The sequence below is a fragment of the Euwallacea fornicatus genome, chromosome 37 (assembly GCF_040115645.1).
Source record: "Euwallacea fornicatus isolate EFF26 chromosome 37, ASM4011564v1, whole genome shotgun sequence".
Taxonomy (NCBI): domain Eukaryota; kingdom Metazoa; phylum Arthropoda; class Insecta; order Coleoptera; family Curculionidae; genus Euwallacea; species Euwallacea fornicatus.
In genome coordinates this window covers 1406179-1433133 of record NC_089577.1, presented here as the reverse complement: position 1 = coordinate 1433133, position 26955 = coordinate 1406179, and the positions used below count along the sequence as shown (strand labels likewise).

Sequence of the window (26955 nt, the reverse complement as noted above, 5' to 3'; positions counted from 1 at the left end):
GTCAAAAAACTATATTACGTAAAAAGTATTTTGAAACGATCTCTGTAAAAATACCTACATAATTTGTGAAAAGGAAAAAAATACTCACACTGGCACTGTATTTTATTTATTTTACGTTCATTTTATCTTATGAAAATACAATTACTAACTACATATACAGGGTGTTTCATCTTCAAAGTTAATGGTAACCACCCAACTTTAATCGACCGTCCTTTGACGTAACAGAAATACTTAAAAAGAACATGAAGAAAACTATAATCGTACATTCATGTAACATAGGAATGTTTATAACAATAACAGATGATAATAAGTTACGTGAATCTACAATCCTAGTTAAAGAAAATTTACATTTAAGGAACAAAAAATTTCTAGAAAAAGGCTATAAAACGGTAAATTAAAGTGTATTTTCCAAGTTCGTACCTTCTGCGTTTTTTTTGTTGTGTCAAATACTATTATGTCATTTACTTAACAGTACATTCTTCATACAACCGTACGGGAAATAGAACACTGCGTACGCTTGAGAACTGAAAGCAACACTTTACCACACGTGAACGGTAAAATTTTTACGGCATGCGAAACGAAATGGTAAATCTGGGTAATGACATACGTGTGATGTTAGAATATTGAGATAAAAGGTTCATAAAATAACACACCAGTACGCTACTTGAAAATTACAAAAAGAGTGTGAAGCGACGAATTGGTAAAGGATACGTTAATGGTCTTATGCAACGTGTATTTTATATTATTTTCTTTATCTGAATGGAACAATTATAATACAAATTTAAAAATAATAAAATTTGACGCTTTTAGTAATTTTAACATTGTAGCAGTACGACAATATAGTTCGTTATTGAACCTTCAACCATGCGCGAAAATAGCCATAACTCGAATTAGAGAAATACTTTTTACCGCACACGTGTGCAATGTATCTTTAGCTCGAGATTGTAGGCGACAATGCTACTTTACTGTACGTTTGTAGGAAAGGCAATAGACAGGACATACATTTAACCAACGTCAAAAAGACTGTGTACCTACCAACAATTACAGCCCATTTTCCTGTCTCACAGCTTTCATTCATTTTCTTTATTGCGTCAAATACCATCAAACAAGTCATACTTTCATAATGTTCACTTTCATGTAAAAGAAGAAATTCTTAAAAATACAATATTTGAGCAATAATTCCATCGGTACATTGATGCTATTATTCCCCAACTCTGTCAAATTTTCATTCCAATTTTGGCAAAAACCAGTTAGACTAATACTGGGACAAGACGTTTCGGAACTGAGGAAGAACTGAAGAGTGTATTTGTGTTTAGGCTCCGACTCCAAGTAGCCGACCTGCTCCATATTGAATCGTATTCCAACTTTGCCGTTAATCTTGAGTGACAAACAAAACAACTCGCCCATGACGTAGAGAAAATAAAATCCCGTGTTTATGTCCTGTCTCATGTCTTTTAGAAAAAGGGCATTGTGCTTCAAAATCTGCGTTTTGTGGTGCTCCAGAAAGTGGTTGTATAGAGCTGAAGTGAGCCCTTTCCAACCGCACCTTAAAATACAGGGGTTCTCAGCTAAATCACATATTTTTTCGTGATTTTTGATATTCTCTGATGTAGAAACGAAACCACAGCCAATGTCCCTGTGACGACAAGGATATTTCACCTTTAGAGTCAGTTTTTCTAAAGTGAAATTCCGACCATTACCGAATGGAGAGCGGCACGAAGGACACATGTTCACTTTGACCTTACACACACTGCAAACGCTGTGACCTAAAACGTTCCCTGTAAAATTAAGTCATATGCTTGAACTAAGACACACCTGTTGGACAAATATATATGGGAGGCACCATAAACTCACTGCAAATGGGACATTCCAGCTCAGACAACATTTCTTCGTCTAGGTGTGTGTTTTTTTCTTTGCCAATTTTAATATTTGAATTATCCACCACAAAGCTGTCTGCATTTTGCACACCCATAATTTGAATTATTTCTTTTTTTGGCTTTTTTACTATGCCAAATTTGGCAAATATCTTTTGGGGATTTTGCAGCATTTCGCTCATTTGATCGATGTCCACTTCTAACGTCTTGTCTGGACGACTGAGAAAGTCCAGAAACTCCGAAATAGGTTCTAGGCGACCGCGCCTAAAAAATGTTTTTACTAAGAAATTGTTTTGGGTTTGTAAAACACACACACCTTAATAAAATTGAATTGTTTTTATCCTCATCTGAGAGCTCTAACTGGTACCTAAAGCATTGACTTTCCAAATCAGTTCCATTTATCATTAGAAGATTTGAAAAACGACCTTCTCGCTCGTGCTTGATGACAATGATGATGACTTGCTTGCCTAAAGCCAGTATTACACTAACAATTTTTTCATGTATTAGTTTGCGAATTAATTCATGGATTTCATCATGAAATGTTGGTTTTAGGCCGATCTGGAGGTTTGTAACTTTGAATGTGAAATTTTTGGTTTATTGTGAGTTTTACCAACTACTGTATGCAAACAAATTATCTTATATTATTTGAGATGATTTTATTAAATTTCAAATCACTTCCTGCATCTAAATAATAGATAAAAACAACAAATACCAAAGCCAAAACTTGGTATTTTATATGCTGACATCTGTTAATTTACTTACATTTATTTGATATACTTATTTTTAAATAATGTGGCAAATTTCATCATGAATTTAATCAGAGCAAAATTATTTATATAAAATTAAATCTATATATGTGAAACTAGTCATAAAGCCACTTCTCAAATAAATTCATGAATGGTTGCTGCAATGTCGACTAAACAAGTACACACAAACTGCCAAAAATGATAACAAAAATAACTCACCAACGTAGGTAAAAAATATCTTATTCTTTCCCTTTTCGGGCCATTCAAACTGTGGTGGATCCAAAAACTCTTCATGATGCACCTTCAAGTGCTCAAGAAGAAGTTTTGAGTTCCCTTTCCAGTGGCAATTTTTCTCAGGAAATAGATGTTTATAAGATAAGGGGCAGCTCACACATTGATATCTACAGTTTTTCTCATGTGTCAACACATAGTCAAATTTCACCACTTCAAGGCAGCCAAAAATTTTATTTGCACAGGGAAATGTGAGATGTTTTATCAGTTGCTCGTAGGACTGTTGTCTTTGGGTGGCTCCTATACCTCTGAGTGTGGCGCCAGTGTTGCATCGTCCACAAATACTGCCCAGGTTTTCACTGAATATTATGGGGACCACATTCAAGTAACGACTGCATACATTACAAGTTAGGTCCTTTTCTAATTTCTCTGTGTCAGTAAAACTAAATTCTTTCATGCCGGAGGGGTAGTGGAGCTCGTTTTGTTCTGAACCCATTGCGTTTGACTGCAATTGTTAGGATTTTTGCAGATTCTAAAGGATTTACGAAATAACTGAAGCGCCGGTTCAGGAACTTAATAGAAAACATTAATTTACACAAAGAAAAATAAAAAATATCAGTCAGAATACGGAAAAAAGCTCAACATGAAAAATACAAGATACATAACCTTTAATAAACTCAATTGGTGATCGATTATATCCACGTTGTTTGACAACTTTTTTAAACTGACGAAGTAAGAGTACTAAATCGAGCAAAGTAAAATAAAGAGTAATATAAAAAGATTATCTAAAATTTATATCTAATTTTCCTTATCTTGGGATGTGGCAAACATTGCACAAATTCAACGGTTTCCATTTATTTTCCACACCATTATTTCGCGTTAAGATTCACAAATAAAACAGTTTATACGCAATATATGTTATTTTTATTAACCATAAATAATTTATTTTTCAACATCAACACTCGGCGCCTTTGCGTCAACATCAATCAAAGCCCCTACTTCCTGCAACAGCCCTTTTTTATCCTCAAAATAATTTCTAAACCACTCTATATGCTCCTTTTTGGCCTGAACGGTTAAGTAGCTATTTTTCGACAAGCCCACACAGACCAACTCCATAAAGTGCCTTATTGGTCCTTTAGGAGGGCACCAGGGTTCCAGATGTTCCTCGAGAAACACATGCTCAGTGAAATAAACTTTACTCTCCTCTTCCAGGCCTATAATTTCGTTTGTAAATTGGCACTTGATAATAAAAGAATTAGTTTACCAAATTCGTTATTGATAGGGAATTGCCAGAATTTCCCCTGTTCTGTCCAGAGAATCATCTCCTGGAAATAATTCGCAGGTGGATGGGTCACTGCCAGTTTCAGTTCCTTCTCGTAAAGCTTTTGCCAAGTGGCTAATTGCGGACTCTCTTTAAGTTCTTCAGAATTGGTGAAAATTCCTAAAGATTCTCCACAAAACAGTTCCATAGGCTCAGGTTGACTACAAATTCAGTAATAACCAACACAAGGTTCTTTAAGTGCACAAATATAATATATATTAATTAAACATGTAACAATATAAATGTTTAAAATATACCAACAACACAAAATACTTCTAGGCAAACAAATATTGGCAAATATTTTTATAACTCCAATAATTATTTAGGTCTTTGAGGAGGATTAAACCTAGTTTGAGGTTTTCTTGGCGTAGGCTGTCGTTGACGCGCCAAAAATGACTGCCCCTGCGCCCCCAATACTGCCAACCTCTCATCAGCCGCATCACGCTGCAGCAATCCGCCTAATTTATAAAATGCAGCCGTTATTAGTCTCTCTTCCAAAGCCCCCATGCTGCCCCCTCTTGCCCTGGCATTCTCAGCATTCTCCATTTGAGCTGCTACTTCTCTAGCTTTCTCCAGGTTCCTTTGGTACTTTGTTTGGGCTACTTGCAACTCATGCTCTTTTGCAGTTAAAGCATCTTGAAGTCTTTTTATTGTAGCTCCTGAGGATTCCCCAGAAACTCCACTGCGTAACTCTTCAAGTTGGGCTTCAAGCTTCAGATTTGTCTGGTTTAATACGCGATTTTGCTGCTGTAGTTTCTCAGTGCGACTTAAAGTCTGATCTAAAGCTGATTGTTTAGATTCTAGTTCTTGTTGGGTTAGGTGCAGTGTCTTGTTTTCGCGCTCTAAGAAACGCAGACGCTCTTTTAGTTCTGCTGGGGTTAACTCTTGGGAGACTGCAGCTCCTGATTCTGGTACTTTGACATGTCCTAATTTAAGATCCTCATTTTCCTCTCTTAAAGTGTCTCTCTCCAGTAGTAATCGATCTCTTTCTGCCTGTAAAGCTGTCAGTTTTGATTCCAAATTTTCCAGTGTGAATTGCGATTTGTCAGCTCTTTGAGCTTCTTCATCAAGCTTTTGTTGAAGCTCTGCAATTTGAAGTCTATAGGTTTCACATTGGTTTCTCCAGCTGCTGTTTTTGCTCAACTCCTCCTCCATTTCCATGTTTTTCTGCAGGTATTCCATGTTTTTCTCTTCAAGCTTCTGGACCTGTTTCTTCAAGTCTTGGTAATTTTCCAACCGCTTCTTATATGCTGCTATTGTTTGTTCCAGGTCATTTACTTTGCCTGCAGATTCCGCCAAAGCATCAACTTCATCTTTGAGCCTTGTTGAATCACTTGCTGCTATTTGCAACTCTCCAATTTTGTCTTGATATACCAGCATTTGTTTTTCTTGTTCAAGTAACTTCGCTTTAAAATCATCTCTCATGACCTCGGCTTTAAAAAGTTCTTCTTTGAGCTGCTCCATTTGTTTCCTCTGGTCAGGACCTTTGGTTTCTCTGTGATGCATGTCTTCAAGTTGTTGTTCAAGAGTTCGTTTTTCCTCTTGCAAGATTTGCACTTGTTGTTCCAGGGTCTGGTTTTGCAAGGTTAAGATGTCACGGGATTCATTTGCAGCCTCTAAATCAGTGACTAGTTTTGCCATTCTAGCATCACTGTCTAGGATAAGGAGGCTTAACCCAGTTCTGCCTGGTCCTCCAGTGATTTCTTCTAACTGTTGTATTGCCTGCATAATATTCTGTTGAACAGCTTCTTCCATTTCCATCATTAGTGTTATGTATTCCTGTTTTTTCTCACAGTTTATTGCACACCCTAGTACAAGCCTCAGCAACTTTGCTAGTTGTACTTGATCGTTGTTCTCACCAATACGCGTGACGTCAGGTTTACCACTTTCCAGGACTTGCAGAGTAAGCATGTCCTGGTAATACTCAGTAACAGCCTCTACAATTTTCTTCAAATTGCTCACTCTTAATCTCCAGTTTGTTCCAGCATCTTTTTTGATTTTTGGCTCTAATTTCCCGAAATAATCCGCGTCAATTTGCAATAGAGCTTCTAGAATTGCCACACCATCACAGATTTCTGATATGTTTCTACTTCGATTTGGAACCAGTTTTTGTAGCCATTTGACCAGGCTTTTACACATATCTTCAGTGGGATTCATCTGGGGTGAAATATTAGGTGTGTTTTTTATGGAGAAATGCTTAATTATTTGGCTTTTGTAAAATGTTTTTTTTGTGTGCGAGGAGAAAAGCGATAATAAAAAGATAAAAACATTTGATTGACGTCTGGATTTTAGGTTAAGCAGAAATAAATGTCAAAAAGCAAATAACAATGGTGCCACTACTACCTTGCATAATAGTAGTTTTGTCCTTGTTTATAATAAGCTTTTAAAAGAGGACGAAATACGTTAGACGACAAAATAAGCAACATTAGTGAAACAACACCGGAAAGAGATTTCCGTTTCATCGACATTGCCAGATTGTAAATATTATCAAAATATTCTGCACTTCGCTTCAAGTTAGAGTTACAGATTGCTGGACAATATGGTGGATATCACCTTAATTGCTTAAAAAGGGTACGTATTCCCAAAAGAACAACTAGTAAATAAACTTTTCCGTATGCAGGTGCAGAGAATTAATTATGGCATTAACAATCTAGTGGGTAGGTATGTGCATTATTGCTAGCTTATAATTAAGATTTTTATATGTTCAGGATGGGATGTGCGTGGACCAAAAAAGAACTACTGCTTGAGATTGACCACAGAGGTGAACTTTTCTGTTGTTCTGTTTGCTTTTGCAACTATCAAAAATACTCACATTGGCTTTGGCATTATGACACTGGGCCGCTTTGGTTTCCTCTGACCATCGTGTCTTTCCAAATTGGTTACTGGATTTTCAAATCTCTTTAATACATTTCTAACATACTCAGCTTTAGATTGTTGAGGTTTCTCCTCTCTTTCTATTTTCATTCCCTTCAAAATTTCACTGAAACACTCAAAAATTTCTAAGCTTCAACTCAACAACCAAGAACTATCTACCTTAAACTAGCTTGTTTTTCTGAGGTCTGTTGTACAGGATTAAGCAGCTTCATTAATAGCTCTGATTCAGTTTGTTTTTTATCCCCCGGAAGACACTCTGCTACTCCTTTGACGGCATTTACTACCTGCTTTTCTAAATATACCAATTAATAAAAAATATCTTCAAGTTTTTTAAGTACTATACCAACACTTTCTGTTTTTACAGATTCTTTCTCTTTTCGCCCTTGGGCTCTCTTATTTTTTGGCTGGGACAGCTGAATGGTCTTAGTGTAATTAGTTGAGGTCATATGCTCTAGTAAAGTATTAAGCCTAGTTATTGCCTCAGAGGGGCTTTTGGGAGCTTCTTTGATATTGTCATCGCTATCTGAACTGCTGCTACTGCTCGTATTTATAGGACCTTTGGTGGTCTTTTGGCGCAGTAGGGACGTGGACACTGGTCTTTGCATCAGCAGAGAGATCCAAGGAGGCTGTGCAGGAAGCTTTCTGCAATGGTGAGTTTAGTGCCTGGGGAGTGTTTAGGGGTAATATACCTTAAAATTGCCTGAGACATGTTTATTTTAAGTAAATTTTTGAGAGCTTTATTTTCCCTAGAAATTTAGTTAAAAAATTGAGGTTAGAAATGTTTGAATGGCGGTCATTACAGCATATCCAAGAGTGTATTTATCCTTGTCTATCCTATGGAACAGTAAAGAGCAAAAACCATGGTATTTCACGCGTGTGCGGCCTCTTTCGGGCTTCAAAGTAAATGGCGCGTTAGAAATGTTTTGTTTGTTAATTAAATCAAAGTTTTAATTTGAATTTCAAAAGGCAGAAGTGAAAAACAACCATAATAATTGAATAATGTGAACCATCCATTTTTTACCACTTTTCCTAGAGGTGTCAAGAAAGGTTAATTTCATTTATTGACTATTGCTTTTTAATCCGTGAATCCCCGAGTGGTTGGCGATAGTCATTTTTTTCTTTATCCTACGTGAGACATCTCTTCTACCATTAACTTAGACACAGGCTTCATTATACTTTTTATTACTTTATCGGGATATTGTCGGTGTTTTCATTAGAAATTAACTGCCGATATATTTTTACACATTATCGAAAGTAAGAATTCTGTTTTATCAGCATTTACGCTCATTTTAAGATCAATTATACGGGGTATTCAATTTCCATGATTTTAATATAAAAGGGGATGTTTTTGATAGCAATAATGGCTTCAGATAAAGGTTTCAATTGTTTTTTATCCATTTGACTTGAAACTCCCCTTTTCATCGACGTTTTTATCACGATTCAGGATTCACTTATCTCAACTAATAAAAATCAAATGAACTTTAAACATCTTTCTGCATTTCATGATGAAATTATGGGTGCATGAAGTAAAATAATAACTATGCCGGTAGTCATTTGCTCATTGAAAGGGACTAACTTTTAGGGATCTAACCTGAACAAAATTTTAGCCATATCAAAATTTTGGCATTGTAGAGGCGCTCTAACTATAAAAGGCAAATAATGCTTATTTTGCCCATCACTGGGGGGCCTCCAATGTCCCATTTTTGAAGCATGATTTGAGTGAGGTTTTTTCGAAATGATTTTTGTGATTAACTCTTATGAGAAAAGTGTTTATCGTCCGCTCTAAAAGAAATTAGTCGAAGTTTGCGTGTTTTTCAAGTTTCAAGTTGTAGTTATAAAATAAGTAGAAGGAACTCCATAGCCCTTTTTACGATGCAAAAATCACAATATTAATGGCCATTTTCAGCTCAAAAATGGGGGACCAACGACGAAGGAAACACATAGTTTAGCTTTACGTTTTAATTACTCCTCAATATACCATACAGAGAAAAAAATGAATATGTGCACATTTGAAAGGTCAATCTACAACAGAAACTATTAATATAAATAATAATAATTAATAATAAACTCAACGTATCAACATTATATTAAATATTATACTTATTCAGACCGATTTCCTTGAAGGTGAAAAACTCATGGTTCCTTCAAAAGAATCGGGACGTTTGCTTAATTACCAAATAATATCGAGTCCTCAATAAAATTGTTCTAGAGTAGCACAAGTTCTTGGGGGGTAATATTGCGTACTAATAAGATCTATATCCGTAGTCTTTATGCAAAGATAATCGCTATATGTTTATAAGTAAGTAGTTCTGAACTAACATCAAATCTATAGTAGTTTATGATTCTTTAATTTTACGAAGTAGTATACAGCAAAATAAAGCTTTACCGGACTTGTTTCGGGTCGATTACAGAAATGCCGCATCCCTCATCTTTACTATAGATTATAATTAATATAGTTATAATGAAGATTTGTTAATAATAATTTTATACAGGGGAGATATGAAAAGAACTTGCCACCCAGGGTTGCACCGATCAACGCAAGAGGAACCAAAGTTGCTTCATTAAGCATATAATTAATTTATCCGAATGTCCGTTTTTTTTGTATAAAATATGACGTAAAGTGGTCAAATTTTTTCGAAGGCACTTACTACTTGTATTTTTGAACACATTTAGCCTAGTAGTTTAAAAAGGGAACGAATCTCCTATGCAAGGTCAACCGATAACTCCAAGACTAGTACACAAAGACGCGTAATTTCAAAGGCCACTTTTTTCGAGAAACTATAATTTATCACGATCACACACACGGAGTTAAACCCAAAAACACACCGCGGCGCACCCTGAGAGTGGCAGGAAGGCATTCTTCTTGAAACGTTCATATAATATCCTCTACATTTACAAGATCCTTATAAATTCTTTTTGTACAACTTTGTAGTAAGTACTCTATATACCTAAAGAAATCACAAAAATATGTTTCTTCTCGAATTTTGTTACCCTTACTATATGTTTTAGCGACAACTCTATACAGTTAATAATTACAAGAGGCCTAAACAGGAATTTCTTTTAGTTAGAATTTGTAGATTACAGCCAAATAGGTTTTCACGTTCTCGTCTAGGGGTGAGATTTTTGAAGCCTAAAAGGACCTGATCGATTCAGGACCTCGAAGGCGGGTGAAACGTAAGAATTTGCGTGTCGCTGTCAACATTGGTGGAACTGGAACTGAAACGACAAGATTTTGAAGCCCGATGATGATTACTATAATAAACTGGTAAGTCTTTATATAGCAGCACTACTGAGGCCTGTAGCAGGCACTCTAACACACCGTTTTGTACATACACGACACTCTAACCTAGTAATAGCTACATTTTTAACACTTTATAGTACATTTGGCATTACATTAAAATTTGCGACTGAGCTGAAGCCGGAGGCTTCAGCACAATCTCAAAGAATTTGCAGGCAAAATATGTTATTTTGTAGTTTTAAACATACTGAAAATTTTGATTATTTCTTCTTATGTACAAATACGAATCGTGTGTGGGGTAACCGGTGATCTCTGCAAACATGTTTAGGAAGATTATCTCTTAATACATGGGAGCCATAAGAATTTCTGCTATTGGTCACTAAACAGGGTGTTTGAGAATAGTGGTGCTTCTCTATATATTTTTATGCATTTCGAAAAGAAACGCCAAATTAGCTGCAAGCTTAAAAACCTTTCAATAGAAATCTCCTCAAGAATGACGTCATAGTGACATGCACACATAGACGTAGCAAATTGTATAACAGTTTTGCTTACGTCACATTGACGTTATTTCCACAAGCAGAATATCTCTAGCAAAGCAGTGAACTTAACGCGTCTCATCACACAGGATATAGCATTGGTTTTTGGTTCGTTAGACTGGCGTTATTTACGAGAAAATCCTGTGAACTTCCAAAACAAAATAACATTTCTTATTTGGTTTGTGATACGTCATTTCACGAGAATACTTTCCAATTCAAATTTGTTTAGAAATAATTTGATGACGTCACGACGACGTGAGCTTACCGACATTAAACATTTTGGTGCTGATTTTCAACCTGTAATTGATTGATTTCGTAGGACTTCTGCATTTTACCGCTTTGTAACAAATTGTAGTCCAAAAATATATGTTCTCTTCGAAAATTTCGGCAGCACCGTCGAGAATGTCCACCCACAAAAACACCCGGTATAGCTGCTTACTTTATAAGTCAAGTTACAAACAGTTAAATCCACAAACAATGATCTATAAGTTAAAGAAAGTCGGGAAAAAACGCAGAGAAGCACTATTTCGCTCTCACTCGCACTGCAGATATAAATAAATACTGGACATAACTGACCTCGAAACCTACCGAGTTGACTAATAAATGATAAAATAATTAACTAATAATTTACACAAAATATATAAAAAGAAATTGAATATTTTTTTGTATAAATAAGTTATTTTTTGTTTGTTTATTGCACTGACGTTACAGTGTTTGTTGGCCTTGGTTAATTCATGGTTATATCGGATGGCTCAAATTAATTATTGTAAAAGAACATGATTAAGATGTTTCGGAACTTTCTGGACTATTCCTGGAGATTCTTGACATTTATGGATTGTTTCCAGAGCCACCCGGTATGAATCACTATATAATTCCAAGATGGAGGAGTTCTTTGGCTTGCCAACCACTCAGTTGCTAAGGTTATAAGTATCAGATCTTTTCACGTTCCCGCGAACCAAGCAAAACCCGATTGCTCTCACCACTTGGTCCGTAAGCTCGCCTTGATAAACTAGTAAAAAAACTTGTCAATAGGAAGGGGGAATGTGTTTGTTCACAAGTGCCCAAATCTGCTTGGAATTTTGAATTTTGTCCATTATACAGCGTCTACTAAACAACAAGAACAGTCTTGAAAAACTGGCCAAATCACTTATTTGGTGTCCGACACCTCGAAACAACGTAAAGTGTTCATGATTACGTCAAAACAAAGGAGGAACATCATTCTGCTGCCGCCATTAACTAACCGCGAAAACCAAGATTTATCACAATATGGGCGCGTAGAAAGCGCTCCCCTCTCATTCGCCGCGACACTCCGTCATCGGTTCCATTTTGATCGAGGGCATCGTGTCCTTGGACCTGGGCGTGGTATGGATGGGCTTCACTAGGTCGTCAATGTCCTCCTGGAAGAGATTTTCCGGACGCGGCGACGTAAAGGAGCGCGCAGGCTTGTACGTCATACCAGACACGCCAATGCCCACGTCCAAGTTGTTGCCTGGATCAGAAACGTGATCAGTGTTTGATAATAGAACCTTTCTCGACAATAACTCTCAGTCGAGTGTTCACGTTTTAAATTGAAGAAACCGCATATTTACCGATATTCATGTTAATGGCCGGCTCCATCGAACTGGACACGGTCAGTCCCAAAGGCGAGGAAATAGGACTTTCCATGCCGGCCGATTCTGCGGGGCTGATGCGCAGGTCTTGTATGCTTCCGGCGGGGCTGCCCATGCTGCGCATGCTTGCTATGTGAGACATGCTCATGGGAGGTACCCCGTTACTAGGCAGGGGTACGTTGCCGCAATGTCCAGCCAGCGCCAACGTATTCACTAGGCTAGCAACCGGGTTGGTGTCGTGGGTGGAACTTTGGTTGTGAGCGGCCGCCACCATGCTGCACATTTGCTGACGGAGACCCTGAGCGACAGCGGCTACGGCAGCGGCAGCTGCCGCGCCCGGAGATACGTTCGGATCTGAACCGTTGCTACAGGGATTGGTCGGGTAACTCTGCACAGTCACACCGTCCTGGAGAGGGGAAATGCAACATTCAATTAATTAAGAAGGGAGGTATTTCATCAAAAAATCTCTCAAAAATCTTCTCGAAGAGAAAGTAACTTTGAAAAACAAACAGTCTTAATACAGTTATTTTACAAACTTCTTTAAAGGTTGTTTGATTGCCCACAACAACTTCTAAGATCTTTCGGAGAGTTCGTTGTCGTTCTCTGGCAATCTTCTATTCTCTAGAATCAACAATCGGGCCGCAGAGTTGCTCAGAAGCTTTAGCTGAATATCGGTTTGGTATTGAAACAGGTTATTCGACATTTGAACTGAGATTTATAAGCAACCAAAAAAGCTTTGGGAGACTTGGTTGCACGTTTTCATCAACTTCTAGTTCTAAAGTAACCTTAAATTTAATTAAACGAGGCTTTACAAGGATTTTTTTCAGTACTTGACAGAAGCTTTAAGAGAAATTTTTGGTGCCAAAACAGTTTAGAAATGTCAGTTCACTTACATGCAGCCTTGGATACGGAATATGGGGCTCCTCCTTGATTTGATGGGAGTCCCTGAACACTACCGCCCTAATAACGCCCCGTATATGCTCATCGGGCCACACTCCCAGCAGAATCCTTTGAGGTCGTCCCCTGCCCTTAGGCCTCAAATCTACTCAAAATTCCCCAATACATATTTTCCTTTTGCCTCTTGTACCTTCACGAGCCAACTTACCAGATCCCCCGTCGGCCGAAGGTCCCAGCATGTTGTGTACCCTGTTGGCGTAAAGCACGAAAGTGGGGTAAGGAATGTCGTACTTTCGGGCCGCTTGAGACAGCGACAGGCCTTCTTTGAGAACAGAGAATATGGCCTCGGCCATAGTCTCCGGTCTCCACGACTTCAACGGTCCTCGTTCGCGGAACCTCAGATTGTGCACGAGGCTCTGGTTGGTGTTCCAGCACTTCTGCCACATGGATTGCAGCTGGTACTGGTAGCTGTCTGCTAGAAGGGAGACCAGATTTTATTAGTTTTTGAGTTGAAAGGGACAAATCAAACAATGTTGCCGCACCCCATTTGTTCGGTTTTAACCGAGGCCGGTAATGCACAGAGCCGGCAAAGATTCGGTATAACTTTTGTTCATTTTCAAGATTGCAAAACTGAAATAGTGCACGAAGAAAAATTCGGAACGCGTCGAAATTTTGGGTTTGACCAGTGCCAAAATCAAAAATGGACGGTCACTTGCACAACCTTGCCGGTGCAGGGTGCGAGCTGATTCCCAGTAAGATGCTTATCCGCCAGATAATAAGCGGCAATTGAAGCAATAAATAATTATGATTTAATAATTGAGTCTTTCGAAAAATTCTCGCGGCAATTGTTTTAATTACCTAGTTGTTTAATTGTTAAATAATAATTAACGGGGCGAGGCAGCAATGTTTTATGCGCATAAAAAGGAATAAAATAAATAAATAAAAAATACCTGAAGGAGTTTTGTAACAAAACCTGAAACTGCTCAAACAAAACGGCATTAATATCAGTGTGTACGGGGCCTTATTAGCAATCAGTCCGTTTCCTCGTTTATTAACGGGTGACTCACCCTAATTGAACTAAATTAAATAAAACTCTTATTAAACTTAATAGTTCTTTATTGGAATAACTTTTCGTAAAAAAATAACTGCTCGAAATACAATGGGAGGGCGATTATCGTAAACCTAATATCAGCGGTACAAAAGCCTATTTAGTTAGGCTTTATCAGCGCCGTAATTAATGCAGTAACACTTAACGTAAAAAATTGATTTTTAACAATAATTATTTGAAAAATTATTGCCATTTAACGTTGGGTAATACAAGTCTTAACGTTTATTAGAAATTCCGCGCAAACGTAACGAATATGTAGTATTTAACATGTCAGACGGAATGGATACACGAGTCATAAGTCCGAACGATAAACAACATTCAACCGGATCCACATGTGCGGGATTCGGCGAATATCGAACGGCGAATGTTCGTCAAACGCCAGGTAGCGTGCGCGAGTCGCCTTGAGCAAACGTTCGTGGTGTTAACACGCCCCTCCTGCTTGGGTCTTTAAAATATGTTGATTGAATTGGGCGCTGGCCCCCTCACTCACCCTGTGTACGTCAGCACGTACACAGGGTGAAGTTTGGGATATTTTTGCTTATCAGGAGATAGGGCTTTTGAAAAATGGCATTTTTTTTCGTGATATTTTCCCAATCGACGATTTTAATGAGGGGTAACCCAGGCGACCTTTTAGCATTATTTTTTAACAAAACGGGTGAAAACTAAATGTAATCTTTGCAACGGTTGCGGGAGTTCCCCGGCCGGCCTTGGGGGAATTCTGCTCTCAATAGCGGCGAAATCTGCTAGATTTAACCGCGATGTCGCGCACGAGTCCCCTTCGGCCCCATGGAACCACCGCAAGAAATCGATAACGATAATGATATTTTCAATGCGACTCGACTGGGGCTTCTCATTAAAATGGTCAGTTTCAAACTTTGTATTTAAGAAATAATTTTTATTACTTAAATTGAGTTCGCGGCGAGCACTAAGGGTCACTTTAATACCCATTAATAAATTGCTGGTTTAAACTTCAGCTAGATATTTAGTCAACCCGCCTGTAGCTGTTTTACTGCCATTTTGCTATCTGACCTGGCACTGAAACGTTATCAAAAACGAATCGTGAGTCTTCTCAACGATTTCCAATGTAATAATATACCTCGAAACCGCTCATGTCCGCTTCCACTCACGTTTCCTCGATGTTCCTAAATTAACCTCTTTTTTTGCCAAATAAGCGCATGTCCGTATTCAGCTTGTCAATTTCCCAACCACATTACGTAATGTTTGGCAAATAGTTCGCCGAACAGTATCGTTCGGGACTCGTCGAATGCGACACGCGTGGATCCCTCTTGGAGTTTGGAAAATTCCAATGCTGTTTGTAGAATTATTAACCTAATATTTACAATCTAAGTGTAATACTCGTCTTGATCATCAATGATGATTCATGAAGTCTTTCCCTCAAATAATTCTCAGTTTCGCCACTTTTCACTGTTTTGCTTGGCGTGCAGCGTCTTGCGCTGGATTCGCTAAGTCTGAAACGGTACTCGCCTTGCTGTTTCGAGCTAATTCAACTGGTGTTCCAGGGGTACTTTCTTAGTCGAGTTAAACCCCCATAGGCGCAACAAACCTACACCCGCTCGAGTTAATCAAAAATACACTCACCCACAAAAGTCATGGTACAGCAGTTTTACTGCATTAAAAATTCCTAATATTTTCCATATGTGAAATCGAAACTTCAATTTGTTTACATAGAAGTAATGTGTGATGTGTCTACACCAATGGCAATATTATAAATATTTACAAAAACTCAAACTTATTCTGATAAAAATCAAATGTCATTTTCTAACAACAAATGGATTTCACGAAAGTCTTGGTACAGGTAAAATATTTGAATTTTTATTAAAAAAATAAGAATACATTTGTTTATTTCTTCGCAAAAGTACGAGAAATAGTCATTTACATACACTGCTCCACAAAAAGACAGCTCCACCAATGTTTTTCGGTAATTTACGAAAGTGTTTGGACTTTCCCCGAGTTTTTCTTTAAAATCATGTTTGTCGGTCAAAAACATCACTCCCTACCAAAAATCATTCGCATCCGCTTCCTTATACTGTAGTATAGCATACTGAACCGAAAATCGGCTTCCACCTAATGATAGCTCCACTTTGGTTTTTAGGCGTTTATCAATGTGTATTTGTTCACATTGATTTTTTGCTGCGTAAGAACGTTGCTCTGGAAGATCATGCTCAGTTTTGTTCAGTATTTCTTACAATGGGGCGTGGTCGATCTTTAACTGAGGTGGAAAGAACAGAAATCTCAACTCGTCATCGTTATGGACGTTCAAATCGTTGTATCGCTCGTGAAATTGGACGTAATCATCGAGTTATTAATTCCTTTTTAAGGGATCCAACCGCCTACGGTACGAAAAAATCCCCAGGGCGACCGAAAAAGTCGACTGCCCGTCAGACAAGACGCATCATTAACGCACCTCCAAACGCAACCGCGTCATGTAGCACCATCAAAAAAGACCAGGACCTTAATGTATCAATTGAAACGGTTTTCTTAAACATTCGAAAATGCTCAAAGCACCAGAATTACCTGCGTTCACAAGATTCAACGTCTCGCATTTGCTCGTGCTAACGTTCGTACTGATTTCACAAATGTAAGCCTTCAATATTAGCAGCAATGTTATGTAATTATTCACCACCTTCCATGTAATTTATATGGTCTGACGAGAAAAAAATGGAATCTGAATGGCCCTGATGGATGCAACTCGTATTGGAAAGATCCGAGGAAAGAACCTCGAATTTTTTCACGAAGTAACTTTGGTGGTGGCACATTGATGGTGTGGGCAGCGTTCAGCGTGCACGGCAGAGTGCGCTTAGCGTTTCCATCCACTAAGATGAATTCGGAAGAATATCAAGAACTGCTGGACGCCTGTCTTTTGCCTTATCTCGAGGCAAATGATGGTGTTCCATTCCAATATCAACGAGACAATGCACCAATTCATGTCTCGCGATCATCGAAAGCTTGGTTTAATGGAGCACAATTGCCGCTGGTCGATTGGCCCTCTCGTTCGCTGGATTTAAACGTGATGGAAAACGTTCGGGCGATACTCGTACACCGTGTTTACGAGAATAATCGAAAATATAGTACCGTTCAGGAGCTTAAGAATTCAATTTTTCTTGAACGGGAAAATCTGGATAATAATCTTCTTGTTCGACTTGTAGAATCTATGGATAAACGTTCGTTTCAACTAATTCAGAAGAATGGCGGTGTCACTGATTACTAAAATGTCATCAATGCTATTATTTTCTTGGTAAGCTGTAAATAAATTGTTGTTTTTGAAGTGGAGCTATCATTAGGTGGAAGCCGATTTTCGGTTCAGTATGCTATACTACAGTGTAAGGAAGCGGATGTGAATGATTTTTTGCAGGGAGTGATGTTTTTGGCCAACAAACATGATTTTAAAGAAAAACTTGGGGAAAGTCTAAACACTTTCGTAAATTACTAAAAAACATAGGTGGGGCTATCTCTTTGTGGAGCAGTGTATTTATGTTATAGTCGTTGAAAGTTAAAAATATGGGTGAAACCGAGCTCAGTCAGGGTGAAAGAGAAATTGTTATACGTTTTGATAAAGAAGGAAAATCTTACGGTGAAATTTCAAAAATTGTAAAAAGGGGTCGCTCTACTACTCAAAAAATAGTGAATCGTTTCAAATATCACAATGGAATTAGTGACAGACCCAGAACTGGGCGCCCGAAAAAATTAACGGAACGTGAAACAAGATACATTCTTGACGAAATCAAGAAGGACCCGAAGAAAAGGTCGTCGATGTTGGCTTCTGAACTCAGGGAACATTTTGGGACTGCTGTTCATGAAGAAACAGTTTGCCGAACGCTTCATGAAAGAGGCTATAAAGGCTGCAGTGCGCGAGAAAGACCTTACGTAAATGCCGTAAATAGAAAGAAGCGCGTTGAATTTTCCGAAAAATACAGAGCGACCGAAAGTGAATTTTGGAAAAAAGTTATTTGGTCAGATGAGAGTAAATTTAATCTTTTCGAACCAGACGGACGAAGAGAACTGTGGAGAAAACCAGGGGAAGCTTTCAATCCAAAAAATACAATTCCAACCATAAAGCTCGAAGGAGGGGGACTAATGGTCTGGGGTTGTATGTCATCTTTTGGTGTAGGCAATTTAGTAATAATTGAGGAGACCATGAACCAACAAGTATACCTGAACATATTAAAGGCAAATTTGAAACGAAGTGCGGAAAAATTGGGGTTGGCAGAAAATTTTTACTTCCGGCAAGATAACGACCCTAAACACAAGTCTTATACGGTACGCCAGTGGTTGATACACAATACTCCGCATCTACTAGAAACACCTCCACGAAGTCCCGACCTAAACCCAACTGAACATTTATGGGACCGTTGGGGAAAACAAATTAGAAAACGTAGGATTCATAATAGAGAAGATTTAAAAAGGGTTATCTTGGAAGAATGGTCGCAAATACCCCATGAGGTTACGGGAAAGTTGGTTCGACCAATGCCAAATCGTTTGATGGAAGTCCTTAAACGAAAAGGGTACTCCACTCGGTACTAATTTTTTTCTTTTTTTTACGAATAATAGCGAGTGCTTTACCTGTACCGAGACTCTTGTGGAATCCATTTATTGTCAGAAAATGACATTTGATTTAAAAATCAAATGTCATTTTCATGTCATCATGACTTAAAAATCAAATGTCATTTTCATGTCATCATGACTTAAAAATCAAATGTCACATTCAATGTCATCAATTCTGATAAATCAGAATAAGTTCGAGTTTTTGTAAATATTTATAATATTGCCATTGGTGTAGACACATCACACATTACTTCTACGTAAACAAATTGAAGTTTCGATTTCACATATGGAAAATATTAGGAATTTTTGACGCAGTGACGTGCTCTACCACGACTTTTGCGGGCGAGTGTAATTAAAAGGTTGCGGTAGTACCATAGGAATCGGTACATTCCGCAGTACCAACTGACATATACCTTTTATGTTACAACACGCTGTAGTCTTGCTTTTTCAATTGCTCCATGCAATATCTGGCATGGAACATAATTCGCCTGGGAAACTTGCACAAAAAGCTAATAAATCTTTTGCTTGAAGAAAAATTATGCTTATTCGTCAGCTCGGGTTGAGGACCAGTCGCTTTTCTAGGGATGTCGGATCTTTTCTCATGTCTTTCGAAGTCGAGGACCCATAAGGTTAAAGAAGAAATCTCGAGAGTCGTTCGAGTACATTCGAAAAACTGTGCGTGTCAACAGTGTCGTGTCGCAGTTCTCATGCTTCCACCGAGCAGTACCTGAAACGCGTACCTATATATTTGTCAGAGTACGACTTTCCAGGTAGTTTTGGCAGCGACCTCTCTTGTAGTTTAAAACAACCGTTGGTTGATGGAACAAATAAAAAATAAAATGAGAATAACCCAAGTTAATCGGCTCTTTAGCCTATTTACATTTGTGAGAGAAATTACGCGTACTTTGAAGTACAGTGGTGGAACATACAGTGGGCCAAAAAAGCATTTTCACACGAATGTGTATTTGCAAAATCGCATCAACTTATTTTCTGTATGGATTGGATTTTTAGTTTTTTTATTAAAGTAGCAATGTTATTGATATTTTGGAGAAATTTGTTTAGTTTAAACGCGATCGGTCGAAAGATAAGTCTGAAGAAAGGTGAAATTGATATGTCCAAATGTACAAGAATAATTTGCCTTCACGAGAGTGGTAAAAGTTATAGAACAATAGCCAACGGTGTTAATGTGTCATTTTCGGCAGTTCGTTATGAAATAAAAAGGTATGAAGAAACGTACAAAATAAACCCCGTTCTGGAAGGCCGAACAGACTGAACGCGCGAGAAAAGCGATTCATAATTAGAGAAGTTCCAAAAGATCCATTTGCTAGTGCTCAAACATCGGCAACTGATACCGCAACAACATCAGGAACAAACGTTCATCCCCAAACCATGAGAAACATCCTACATGGAGCAAACGTTTTTGGAAGAGCAGCAAGGAAAAAACCGATCACCTCCAAGAAGGATCGTCAGAAACGTTTACGGTTTGCCAAAGATTACATGGACGAGCCTTTGGAGTGGTGGAGAAACGTAATTTTTTCTGACGAAAGTAAGTTTTGTCGTTTCGGTTCAGATGGGAAACGGTTCGTGTGGAGAAAACCAAACACAGAGCTGAAGCCAGAAAATCCGAAACACACGGTGAAACATGGGGAAGGAAGCGCATTATTTGGGGACGTGTGGGGTACAATGGGGTAGGAAATCTGGCATTTAGTAATGGGATAATGACAGCCGGGACTTACACCGACATACTGCAGCATAATTTGAGCTAAATCAAATCTGGAAAATATTTTCTTCTTCCAACAAGATAATGACCAGAAGCATTCGGCCAATTTGACGAAGGAGTGGTTGTTGTACGATGTCCCTCACAGACTTATCACTCCACCACAGTCTCCTGATGTGAACCCCATTGAAAATTTGCGGAACGCCCTTGATCTGAAAATTCGAAAACGGCACATTTCGATCAAAGAAAACCTGAAGGCAGCTTTGCTCGAAGAGTGGTCCAAAATCCCTGTAGAATACGTTCAAACTCTCACTGATTCAATGCCCAGAAGACTAAAGGCCATTATTGGTGCAAACGGAATGCACACTAAATATTAGAGAAATTTTTTTGTTAAGTTAACGTGTTTTTTTCTAATAGTTTGATAATGTGCAAATACTTTTTTGGCTCACTGTAAGTATGGAAACATCACCTTAATCCAAAATATTTACTAACACACTATATATGAACGATAAAACAAAGTTGCAGTGTATTCCCAAATGCCTTAAGAATTTTGTTTATAAATATTGGGACCCTTATCCACTTTCGCCTCAGTAGAATTTTTCTAATGAGTCGTTTGGTCCGTTTCATAAGCATGGAAACATCTTATCATTCGGCTTCAGAGTGTAGCGTTGAAGTCAGTAAGCAGCTATTAGGCATCTTTCGACAAAGTTTAAAGTAACAAATTGACATGGCAAAGTCACTTAACGTGCACCGAGGAACAGTTAGCAGAATTGTCAATACATTTTTAAGAAGAGGTACTGCAGATCCGGCTCTGAAAATAGGGAGACCACGGAGAACAAATAGGAGACCGGATAAAATCATCATTCCAAAGGCAAGAAGTGATCCCATGAAAACTGCCGTTGATGTAAACGAGGAACTAGAAGAAGAACATCGGGATGTAGTGGTGTCAGACATGACTATTAGACGTCGTCTTTTATCAGAAAACCTTCATGGCAGGCGTGCGGTTCAAAAACCTCCTTTTACAAAGCGGCACAGAGAAGCCAGATTGAAATTTGCTAGGGAACATAAGGACTGGACAACCAATCAATGGTCTACGATTGTCTTTAGTGGCGAAAGCAAGTTTAACCTGTTTGGCGTGGATTCTACTGGCTACGTAAGAAGACCTGTTGGTCACAGATATGACCCCAAGTACCTAGCGTGCCCACTGTTAAGCATGGAGGTGGCTGCGTGATGGTGTGGGGCTGTCTTCGACGGTCTGGCACGGGTCCTTCGACAAAGATTGACGGCAGAATGGATGCTCAATTGTACGTTCAAATATTGGAAACTAATTTGACACCATATGAACATGATCAACTGCCACCGATGTGGATTTGTCAACAAGACAGCGATCCAAAGCACACGTCTCGTTCGGTGAAGAATTGGTTTTCCGAAGAAAAAATCCGCATGATGAATTGGCCTCCACAATCACCTGATTCGAACCCAATAGAGAACCTTCGGAACTATTTGGGTAAACAAATTAGGAGAAGGAATGTTAGGAACAGGGCCGATTTGTGGAACGCATTGGAAGAAGGACGGGGACTAATTCCACCTGACTTTTGTCAAGCAGTGATTGACGCAAGAGGCCATCCTACAAAATACTAAATGTAACGTTAAGGATTTATTATTTTTTTCAAGCTTTAATATTTTTTATGTTATTACGAAAATGTTTCCATTAATTTCGTTCGAACCACATTTGGTCAATTAAAAAAAAACAACTTACCAATGAATTGCGTAAACGCGTTTTAGTGTTAACAACGTGTGTTGTGACATGCGCTATTGGCATAGTGGCCATAAGATAAAAAAAAAATACATTATGAGATATGAAATAGAAATTATAAATGTTTCCACACTTATGTTCACCACTGTAACTATTGGTATTAGGTGTCCGGCGATCTTAAACCCCCCGTGTCTAACTTTATTAACTTCAACAACCTAAAGAATACAGAGGAATGCAAGCGAAAATCGGCGATATCAACGTCAAGTCTGTTGTACTTGCAGGAAAATATACTACCAGCGCCATCTGCCGGGTCTCTATTGACGTTTCTCGATCGAACCTTCGAGCGTAAGCAACAGGCCTCAGTGCGTCGAACCGACTTTCAGCCAAGATTAATGAAGATTTTTTCTGCAAATCTTTGTATCACTATACCTACTCTCTGAGCTTCTTGTGCCCGTAGGGACGTAACTCAATTGCAGAGTACTCGTGGAACACCAACCGATGGTCGTTTCTGCCAAAGTGATAATGCGGTAATCAAAGAAATGAAGTTGTGCAGTTTTTTCAACTGCCGGGGTGGAGTTCTTGGCTGCTCTAACTTGAGCCCAGGACGTGATCGATTTATATAATCTTACGAGATAAAATTTTAAGGGTGACCCACCCCTTCTTGCACCGGACCTGCACCTTCGAGTTTCTCCGAACCGAAAACGCAATAAAATGAGCAAATTTTTTAAATTAATTTCGTTGCTCTAGGTTGAAGAGCTGCTAGAATTTTTTGAAAATATCTTATGAGCCCGATATCTCAGCAACTGTAGGGACGAGAAAAAATCCATAGGAGAAATCGATTCATGTCGAGGGACTCTACGGGCACCTGTTTAGCGTCATTGCGAATCGCCTTGTGTGACGCTTAACGGTCGTCTACAGTGGTGGTCTTCTGTGACTTTCCGAAGTATCATTCTAAAAACTTCATTAAATGCCTGAACCATGGAGGCAACAACCCGGAGGTAGCAATTTTAATTGATTGGGGACGTTGTCAGGGAAGATCACTCCTGACGGGTTGCAGCTGCGTTTGGCCCTCGACAGGGGCGTTCCACAGGACTCCGCACTGGAGCCGTTCTTGTTTTACGATCTAAAGTTAACCTGTTTGCTGATACTCCTAGAGCTCGAACCTGAAAAGTTTTGGTTTAGTTTTTATCCAAAGGGCCGTTTCAGGGGTCGTTTTCGGGTAATTTTTACTTATAGACGTCAGGACCGGAGTCCAGGTTTTGCCGAGGACAAGGCGCTCGCTTTAACCAACGATGGGATATCGAGAATTCTTTGTTGAGATTCATTGTAAAATCTACAATTGCAACGGGAAAAATTTGAAAAGTTCCCGAGAAGAACCCAAAGCGTTTTGACGCAGAATTACGAGGTTTTCGTACACAGCGAACGAAATTAATGACAATACAATGTACGCTGTCTCCAACACAGTGGACAAAATCGAACGAACTCTTCCATTAGCGGCTTCAAAAAATCCTTCGGTATAATCTTTAACGAATAACTCTAACAAGACCTAAAACTACGAATTTAACTATCGTGTAAATCTTAGAAAAATATTGCTCTTGATTACAATAATATCAAATCTACGATCTCCTTATTGCGTAGACCCTGTACAAATGTATGCATCTGATAAAATTAGTCGAAATTAGATACGATCGTCCATTTACAACCAGCATGAAACCGAATTACCAGACATCCAAATTACACAACACATAAAATACACTCATCATCGTGCCATGTGGGAACGTTATGCATGTATGCATTAGAAACTTATTATTACAAATCGTTCTTATGACACTCAAAAATGCATGACATTCATGCCATTAGTTTTACTGCCGCTAGTGTCATAATACAACGAGACAATGCTGTGCTTCTTACAAAACGCCCACCACCACCTAAACCCCGCCAACCCTGTGAACATAAATTCCGGGTCTCGTATCCTCCGGAGCTTCTCTACAAAGTTTAAAACCTCCCTGAGGGACTTTTTGGTTCTTCTGTTGTAGGGCGATATGGAAACATCGCAGCAAAAGTCCAACACTGCGGCCTCTTCGGCGAGGCTGAGGCCGGCCTCCTCGAGGACGGCCATCCTCTTGGATTTGCCCAGGATGTTGTCATAGAGGGTGCCTTTAGGGATTCCGTATCTCGCGGAGGCCTGAGTGAAGCGCATCCTCTGCTGCACCACCGCCTCTATGGCCTCTTTAAGTTGATCTTGAGTCCAGGTGGGTGTTTTCAGTTTCAATAGTTGGGGATACTCTATGAAGGGGATTGCGTTATTATCGAGTCGCCACAAGAATTTCAATTTAGCTCCGAGGTGGTACAAATAAAAGCTAACCAACATTATATTTATAATAATTACGAATCTCGATATGCGCCGCAGTTGGTCTGGGCGTAATTATTCCTCTCTGACTGTTCGTAATGGGATATTTGCCAGTGGCGCAGCCCTCGGAAGAAGGCCGAAGGCGAAGGAAGAATATCGAGTGGGTAACGCCACTGGGGCAGTGTAATATTTCCCCATATGGACTAAGGAAAATTAAATATTAGGGACGCGTCGAAATGCACGTCATTAAGTATATCACTAGGACTTCGACGGTAAAAAATTGCGTCGTTAATATTAAGTAAAATGAAGGGGAGAAGAGTCTTAAGACCAAACGTAAATGATCAAAATATACCCATAAATTGTGTAGGAAAAATTTCGAAATAACAGGAAAATAAATCCTGGATATTTACGGGTTTGCAGCTTCGCTTTGGCCGTTTTGACGCTGAAAATAGAGGAAACAACCAATAGCAATTTTCGAGTGTAGAGAGTGGTTTTATATCCCCCCTCAACAACAGACTTTAGAAAAACATCGCTTTACTTCATTTTCAATACATTTTGATCAAATTATACCTTCGTGTTAGCTAAAGTCTATTAGACGAATTAGCAGTCTCGATGTTTACACATCCGATTCTTTAAATTTATAATCGTCTGGAATTTTAAATTCTCAAACGTCCCGACGGGCCAGATTTAAGGTCTTTGTGTCCTCGATTTAGGGTGTTTTTTTATCTTTTTTTTTTTTTTTTTTTTTTTTTTTTTTTTTTAAATAGATATCATGTGACCCTTTTACAAATTTAAACATCGGAGATATCGAGTTTTACCATTCTCCAATGAACGGATCGTTGCGATGGTGATTTTTTCCAGTTTTGTGGTCAAAACGCGAAGCTCCCTTGAAATTTGAATTTATGTTTGATACGTGTTCTTGATTTTTTTTCTACGATTTCGCCACACTTTAATGTCTAAATTATCGAAATTTTGCCAAGAATTGCGTCTATCTCCGACGTTTCAAAACTTCAATTATTTTGATCAGTTTTTCAATTTTCAGACCTCGACGTTCTGATGCAACACATCAGAGCCCGAAGTGCCGAACTTTGATGTCCGTGCCTGTCCCTATTTTCTAAATTTGCATTTCTTAAATGTGAGATACCTACCTTGAGTAATTTTTAAATTTCTCGACATCAAAGGCTTCAAGCAACATCGCAAAATCCTTGTTGGAGCAATTAGGTACCAAGGGTTTTCACATTTTTTTTTTTTTTTTGTTACGATTCATCTCAATCTAAATTTGATATTTCTAGACATCAGAGTAGTTAAAGTTCTGGAGCATTTTCACAAAATCTATATACAAAGTGCAGCTGAAACTTGAGGCAGGGAAAGACCTTCAACGTCAAGATTTAGATCAGCTTTTACATTAGGCAGCTCTATATGTCGAAATTTGAGGTTCAAAGGCTCCACTGCGAGATTTATAATTTTCAATTTGAAGCTTGTTGATGAATTTTAAATTTCCAGACATCGGATCTTTCACGTTTTCTGAGCATTTCTCCGAGGAAAACAATTTCATGCTTGTGGTTTCTTGCAAATTACAGTAGCAAAAAACAGGGTTTAGGTTGGTTCGCGTCCGTACCTGGGTACAATTACCGTTGTCTTGAGATACCGAGTACCAGCAATTGCAATTAATAATCAATAATTTGTCTTTCCTTGAGCGTTAATTCAGGTTTTCCATCATTTTCTCCAATTTAATTCTTTCTTATCGTAATTCCCTAGGTATCGCATTCAAATTCGTATGGTTCACAGGTCTCGCAGTGAACGGTTGATGTTTTAATCTTAAAATTGATAATTAAAATCTATGAACTTGTCAATTCAAAGTGCACTTTTTTTGTAGTTTAAAATTTTCTGTTTTTATTTTAATTCTCTCGAAACCGTACAATTTAAACCTTTGTAACAGCTGTAAGTCCCAGTTTCTGCATTAATGCGACTGAAATTTCCAAAGCATTATTTTTAGTCTCTCAATATTATTTTAAATATTTAAATATCGCTTAATTTGCAAACGTGTAGCAACCCAGGTTCGGGATAATTTTAAAAGGCATTTAAATTTCCCGATTTGGAACCTCTTGACGTTATTTTAAATATTTTAAATATA

General features: G+C 38.5%; 4 protein-coding genes across 7 annotated transcripts in view; all 4 read right to left on the bottom strand.

The window, feature by feature from the left end:
• Positions 1-90: 90 nt before the first annotated feature.
• On the bottom strand, positions 91-3565 carry LOC136349450 (uncharacterized). Its single transcript, XM_066301003.1, has 4 exons — positions 2840-3565; positions 2191-2341; positions 1816-2138; positions 91-1766 (listed from the first exon to the last, which is right to left on the bottom strand). Exons 1-4 carry the CDS (start codon positions 3345-3347, stop codon positions 1111-1113), a joined length of 1638 nt encoding a protein of 545 aa, XP_066157100.1. The 5' UTR covers positions 3348-3565; the 3' UTR covers positions 91-1110.
• A 187-nt stretch (positions 3566-3752) lies between these two features.
• mRpS31 (mitochondrial ribosomal protein S31) lies at positions 3753-7864 on the bottom strand. Its single transcript, XM_066301005.1, has 6 exons — positions 7736-7864; positions 7390-7688; positions 7206-7338; positions 6985-7152; positions 4116-4333; positions 3753-4065 (listed from the first exon to the last, which is right to left on the bottom strand). Exons 1-6 carry the CDS (start codon positions 7753-7755, stop codon positions 3794-3796), a joined length of 1110 nt encoding a protein of 369 aa, XP_066157102.1. The 5' UTR covers positions 7756-7864; the 3' UTR covers positions 3753-3793.
• Positions 4363-6968, bottom strand: hook. The gene has a single exon (XM_066301001.1). The coding sequence runs from the start codon at positions 6327-6329 to the stop codon at positions 4491-4493; it is 1839 nt and encodes a 612-aa protein (XP_066157098.1). The 5' UTR covers positions 6330-6968; the 3' UTR covers positions 4363-4490.
• Positions 7865-8990: 1126 nt separating the features above from the next.
• Positions 8991-26955, bottom strand: part of LOC136349431 (protein bric-a-brac 1-like) — a 143854-nt gene continuing 125889 nt past the window's right edge. For 2 of the 4 annotated variants that reach the window (XM_066300968.1, XM_066300971.1), the window contains 4 exons: positions 13536-13802; positions 13324-13475; positions 12410-12836; positions 8991-12309 (listed from right to left, as the gene is read on the bottom strand). In XM_066300968.1, the coding sequence (XP_066157065.1) occupies positions 12113-12309; positions 12410-12836; positions 13324-13475; positions 13536-13802 (1043 nt within the window). In that variant the 3' untranslated portion in view covers positions 8991-12112. The remainder of the gene's footprint in view (positions 12310-12409; positions 12837-13323; positions 13476-13535; positions 13803-26955) is intronic. The other 2 variants (XM_066300970.1, XM_066300969.1) reach the window with 2 other exon arrangements.